Raw genomic sequence first — 6634 nt, forward strand, 5'->3', positions numbered from 1 at the left:
CTCAAAGCCGACGGGCACACTTTGGCATGCCCCTTTAAAATTTCTGCAGGAATTTTCTAGTTTTCTTTTGTTATCTCCTTTTCTGGGAAAAAAAATAAAAAAATCAATTAATCCATCCATCCATTTTCTAACACCTTTGTCCCTTGCGACAAGGATTCAGCTAATATCACTTCAAAACCAAAATAATATAATTTTGGTCATTGCAATGAAATCGTTGTTTAATCCTTTAGAGAGTTAAAGGCGACATAGTCAAGTTTATAGTGAAGGGAAATGGATAGGTCAACCTTAATGTCATCTCCACTTCATGGACACACACACACACTCGGCAGTCACTCAGTGTGTGCCTTGAAGGAAAACGCTGCATCATTTTCTGTATGAAACATCCAAAGTTTCTACCTGCAAAGTATGTGTAAATCTTTTGTTCACTTCTGATTAGAGTATCTTTAAAAGACGTCAGTGGGTTAGTTGCATTTCCTTCAAGTTCATCTCAAAATACCCAGCATTGGTAAGTGAAAAAGAAAAAGGGTTTATTTTAATGCATTCATACACAACACTAGCGTTGGGTTTGTTTTTCTTTAGGCAGGATGGAGATTGTCCACAGAACAATTGCTTAAGCTTGCTTGCAAAGAGGAAAAATCAAAATAAAACTAACACACACTAAAAATTATGATTTTAAAGTGAAAAATGTCAGGAAATAAAGTTGTATGAAAACTTTGGTGAGGGTCTGTATAAAAGTGATAGAAACACCAGTTTCAGATATGATGGAAGCTCTGAAGAGGCCATTAGTGTCGCAATTATCCATCCTGCTGGTTATTATCAATATTTGTACTCTTCAGTCAGTCGTCTGGGTCACAAGCCTTTAGCAACTACTACTTTGTAGGTCAGGAGCGGAGGAACTTTGGAAACCACCGTTTTAATTAATGCGCACACATCCAAGGCAGGCCTGGCATGCTCACAGGGGTGCACAGCTGCAGAGCCAGCAGGTGTGTTTCTAAACAACATCTTTCATTTTGTCCTATTTCCGCTGAATGCAGACACTTAATCACGCACTCTATGAGCAGAAATAGTGGGAACGGGCCACATGGAGGAAAACAAATGGTTTTCCGTAGTTCTCCATTCTGGACTCCAGTCACAATAAGGGAGCGTAGAAATTAAACAAATGTTTTATTTGGAACAGAAATATGTGATTCATATAACATGTTGTGCTACGCGTGAAGCAACAAAGACAAATGCAACAAAATATGTCATCCGAGGACTTTTTGCTTCGAAACTTTGCAACAGTATTAATACAAGACATATTTTAATACTTTATGCTTTTTCATGCATTCTCTTTGCTTCTGAGCTGCCATCAACGCTATCAGTAGTGGAGTTTCCAAATGTGTGGAGTTATGATGCTAAGACTAACTAATAAACGATGACCAAAACCAGGAGCGTTTATCTAAAAAGCAGAAAACTATTTGCAGATTATTTTCACGTGCCTAAGAAAACACAAAGGCACTTTTTACGGTGAAGTTTAAAGTATACACAGCAAGTATAAATATTCTGAGATTCTAAAAGTACACCTCTCTCTATATTTTTTAGGTTACTTTAATAATTTAACTGAAAGAGTGCAACTCTACAGGTATTTTACACACCCAGTGGTAGATTTCAACCACCTATTTATTTTAATTTTGATGATTATGATTTATAGCTAGTTAAAACCCAAAAGTCAATTTCTCAGAAAATTGGAAAATTACATCACATTAATGAAAAAAATAATTTTTTTATTCAGAAATCTTGGCTTCATAAAGATTCTTCGTGTACTGTATCCACTCTATGTTGGGGCTCCTTTTGCATGAATTATTGAAACAATGCAGCAATCCTCTCCTCTCCTTCCTTCTGGGACCTTGATTTTCAAATGAAATATAAAATGTACTTTCTTTTTTTTAACGAAAAAGAGTGCTGCTTGTTATCCCCGTTGCTTCTCCACATTTTGACATGCTAGGACAAAGCAGCCATCTTCTCTTGCTGTGACCTTTCTGTAGTTCATGCTGATTGTGGAAACCCGTCAATATTTTTCATAATTATAAAAAATTAAACAAATAAATCCTCGACACATTTCACTCTTGGCAGTGAATGTGACTTTTACTTTTTGAACTGAATTTGCAAACTAAATAAATCATTGGATGATATCCTAATTAATAATAAAAAAATGCACTTGTATCTTTCATTCCTTCAATGAAACTCCAAGATCAGGAGTTTACAGGAGGGGAGTTTGCCACTGGTTTGACTTGTGTTTCTGTCAGGGCTTGGTCTATACACGTGTCATTTGGCAGCTGTTGGGACGGCGCTTGTCCCAAATGCCTTTGTGACCTGCTACCGCCGGCCGCGATGTGACCCAACCGAGGGTCAGAGTCTATCTCGTACCGGTAGTGATAGCCCTCCAGAACGTCTCGGCACGCGTCCCTCGTTTCTATGATCCACTTCTTCATGCCGTTTCGATTCAGGTAGAGCACAAAGAGAAAAACCATGCCGACAAAGCCCAGCACCAGCCCCAGGAAAACATACGACGTCTGTAAGGTGAGGTCAGCCACCTCAGCCAGGACCGGAACTACACAACCAATGGCCTGGACGGTGAGCCCTTGCAGCCGGGTGTCGGCTAACGCCTCCGGTGATGCACATCTGACAGCGTCAGCATCCACCCGGGCTCTGGTTTTATTCAGCCAGGTCACAAAGTCCCGGCTCTCACAGGAGCAGGAGTACGGGTTGTTACCGAGAAAGATCTGAGCATTGCCGAGTCTCTCTAGTTCTTGAAGTGCGTCGACCCTGAACGCCTCAAAGTCGTTGTGCGTCAGGTCCAGGGTCTCCAGATGGTCCATGCCGGAAAAGGTCCCCGCATAGACAGCCACCAAGGAGTTGTTCCTGAGCAAGAGCTGCTGCAAACTGGGAACGTGGGAGAACATCCCAGGCGGGAGAAGGGCCAGGAGGTTTCCGGAAAGGTCGAGGCGGCGTAGCCCCCAGAGTCCGCCCCAGCGGAGAGCCGTGGCCAGGTCGGTCAGGGCGGTGAAGTTGTGCAGCGAGCGGCTCAGGTTGAGCTCCTGAAGGGGGCTTCCAGGTATGCTGAGCGCCTCTGGGTGGATTAACGCCAGCTGGTTACCACTGAGGTCCAAGGAGCGCAGACTGGTGAGACCGGCAAAGGTGTGGGAGGCCAACTCTGTGATCCTGAGAAGACGACTAACACTGTGACAACCGCTCTTAGACATTTTGATGCCATTCTTATGCTCAATAACACATATAGCATCTTTAAAGGAACAAACACGGTCACAGTTAAAGCCACTGTTTCTTTATTACATACACACACCAACAAAGTTAGTTACATTAACCAAATATGGCTTTAAATTACACAACTGAAAAACATGACACTGACATTCTCACCTGTTATTGCTTAAAATGACGTTAGTGACATTCTGCAGTTCTGTAAACGAATCTGGTCCAACTTGATGTATGTTATTCCCTGTGATGACGACACTCCGGGTATATCCTGGAATGTTTTGTGGCACTACGAGCAGATCCTTAGAGAAACACTTCACCGTGTGGGTGACTGCAAAACATTCACAGCCAAAAGGACACGCCAAGCACTGCGAGGGTGCAAGTAAAAGAAGAACTCCTAGAAAAACAGAAGCTGCCAAAATGCACATGTCTGCAGAGTTGGAAACAAAGAAGTTGCAGATGAAAATGACAGCAGAGAAAAATGCGACCTGTTCCTTCTAACGCCGAGTTAGTGGCAAAGGCTGCTTGTTCCAGCAGTAGTGCCGTCTCATCTGCTTCACTGTGGGAATAAGGGTTCCCACAAATTGATGGTTGCTCCTATCGAACTGAATCTGCTTGCTAAAAAAAGGTATGTGGTTCCCTTAAAGGTACAGGGGACGATTAGATTAGAGCGCCCACAGCCACTGACCTACACCACCGTCTGATAGAGGACACAGTGGAAGAATATCAACAATTACTTGCTAAACATACAAAAAAATATATACACAATTATTAATCAGTAGGTAGACAGCTTTCAAAGCAGATCTGTTCATAGTCCTGAGTCTTACTCCAGCGACATTCCAGGTTGCAAAGTTAAGAGAGCATTTAGTATTTGCTTGCAAATAAATGAATAAATAATTTAGACAAATTCAAACGAGGACACTCCCAAGTTGCTGTTTTTTTAGCCACCCACATCATTCTATCTTTGGTAGCGACTCACATCTCATTCACAAAAAAAAACTGATGAGAACATTCAGCATTAAGATTTCAAATCCATCTCATAGCGATTCATCACCGGAGTCAACATTAGGCGCCGCAGAAACGGATTCATCACTGTCGCTCATGAAAAATGCATCTCGCCGCTCCCCTGTGGCATATTACAGAGAAAATGAACCTCCTTAATGTGACTATTTTTTCCCAAGAAAAAGCATCCAGCATATTGTAAGTTAACAAAACTCTCAAAACATCACGAGCGTGAGAAAAGATTTGCGGACCCTGTATTGCACCGTTACTAAAACAAAACAAAACTTTGTTACATAAAGGGAAAATATCACATTTTAGAACTAGATAAGATCCATAAATATTGAAAATATGAGACTTAAATAAATCATAACCAGCTTTTCATAGCAGATGAAGGATTTCGAAAGCACTTTTTGAGAACAAAAAAGCATCTGAAGCCACGCCCCTCCTAAAAATAGGAGGTGAGTATTTATGAACGACAGTGTATTTTCTATCTGGATTACTACTGTACTAAGGACAAGGACTGATTTCGTCATTAAAAAATTAACAGAAATATATTGATTGAATATGTAAATTCTTATTGGCATCACACAAAAAAGGACAGAGTGAGCACATTTGCTGTAGAGATGATCTGTGTAGTAAAGACGGTTGGAAGTAAACAAGTATAAAAAGATACATTTCAACCAAAAACAGTCTCTCCACTGGAAACACTGTTTGGCCCAGGATTATGAAATATTGGGGATCTGATTTCAACCCAGAGATCAGGGATGGGCACACAGCACCGTTCATGCCAAGGCTTAGAGACAGATGTCTTGAGTAGGGGGGAAAAACCCAGACGACTCTGGGTGCTGTTTGTCAGCATAAAGTTTATCAGGTAAAAAAACCGGTAAAAAGGTTAAAAAAAAACTCTTTTTTTAATTGGCCATTGCTCGTCATAATAATAACTGGTTTTAGATATAATGCCCTTTATATCTTTAGATCTTAGTCATTGTTTTTTTTATGTATCTGTTGTCAAAATCTGTGCTAAAGTCCACAGATTAATCTGTGACCAATCTCTCCAAACGTTTTCCCTGCATTTTGCTCGTGATATTGACTTCACTCGTGTCTCTACACAAGAGTGCTTGACTGCAGTCTTGGTTATAGATCAGCATTTTCACATCCATCCATTAGTAATAATTTGAAGTGACTTTTAGGGATAAACATTTCGTTGGGAGCTAAATAACTGCAGACAGATGCTGTCCTCAGAGTAATGTTTTCTCAACTATATTAAGGTGATATAGCAAACACAAGCTGACTATATGGATAAAGGCGAGGTGTGCACAACCACTGTATGGGTTGATAAGATAAAGTAGACTATTCTGGTGAGCTGTTTGGAGGAACATGCGGATGGATGCCTGTGCACATCCAAGAAACAATGTTGCACAGAACCGAAGTGGAAATGACATTTGTCTGAATGCTGCCAGAATGTTAGTTTCAAATTACAGTTTCTATCACTAGCTTTCATTCACTACTGTAGAGAAAATTTTCGCCTGACTTCCCACAGCTCAATGGATAAATTCCTATGTACTTCTTCACTTTATGATCTCAAATTCTTGCTGCTAATTTTGCTATCGCTGCTTTTGTACTAGGTGAACATTGCGCAATGCGCTGATGCCAGAGTTTGGTAATTCGGGCTTAAATTATCACTCTTCTGCAACCTTTGGCTGCGTACTGAGCAAAACTGTGCCTTTCTTCCCCTCCCCCCCTTTTATGTTGTTTCATATATTTCTTGATATTGCACACGTGATTTAATACAGCTATTGGGAACTGCAATACTGGATACAAATGATAAGGTAAAGCTACAAAAACAATGATACAAATCCTTTAAAAACAACAAGTAAGCTTGTTAAATTAAACATAACGAGTCGTTCCATTTGATAATTTTGCAAACGTCCCATCAAAACACACACCACTCATGTCAGTGACTGTGTGCACCAGCATCACTAAAGCCCTCTCCTGGTGCCGCTCGCTGCATTACTGTAGGTTCAGAGTCAGGATGAACGTGGCGAGGACCCCACAGAGCATGATGAAGGGGAGCCAGGTCTTCAGGACCGCTGCCCAGCTGAGGGGAAAGAGAGACCGTGTGTTAAAGACAACACCTGCAAACATCTCTTACAACAGATGCCCTTCTAGTAGATTCTAAAGGACAACTATTTGAATCCCCAGAGGCTCCATGACCTGCGTCCCACCAAACCATCCAGCTGAGAGGTGACCTCCAGCGGTAGCGCAGAGGGGAGCGCCGCCGTCAATGATGAATTGCCCAAGACTCCTCTGCTGTGAGAGTGTGTAGGAAGCGGCAGCACAAACTGTGGCTGTATTGTTCTCTATGTGGGTCAGCAGAGAATAA

General features: G+C 41.5%; 2 protein-coding genes across 2 annotated transcripts in view; both read right to left on the reverse strand.

Moving 5' to 3' along the window:
* Positions 1–1145: 1145 nt before the first annotated feature.
* Positions 1146–4389, reverse strand: tpbg1a (trophoblast glycoprotein 1a). The gene is made up of 2 exons (XM_008432299.2): positions 3415–4389; positions 1146–3201 (listed from the first exon to the last, which is right to left on the reverse strand). Exons 1-2 carry the CDS (start codon positions 3675–3677, stop codon positions 2232–2234), a joined length of 1233 nt encoding a protein of 410 aa, XP_008430521.1. The 5' UTR covers positions 3678–4389; the 3' UTR covers positions 1146–2231.
* A 99-nt stretch (positions 4390–4488) lies between these two features.
* The window catches only part of LOC103478433 (transmembrane protein 222-like), a 5223-nt gene continuing 3077 nt past the window's right edge, over positions 4489–6634 (reverse strand). Inside the window, exon 6 of the mRNA XM_008432298.2 lies at positions 4489–6349. Coding sequence (XP_008430520.1) covers positions 6262–6349 — 88 coding nt within the window. The 3' untranslated portion in view covers positions 4489–6261. The remainder of the gene's footprint in view (positions 6350–6634) is intronic.

This window comes from Poecilia reticulata, linkage group LG16 (assembly GCF_000633615.1).
Source record: "Poecilia reticulata strain Guanapo linkage group LG16, Guppy_female_1.0+MT, whole genome shotgun sequence".
NCBI classification, from domain to species: domain Eukaryota; kingdom Metazoa; phylum Chordata; class Actinopteri; order Cyprinodontiformes; family Poeciliidae; genus Poecilia; species Poecilia reticulata.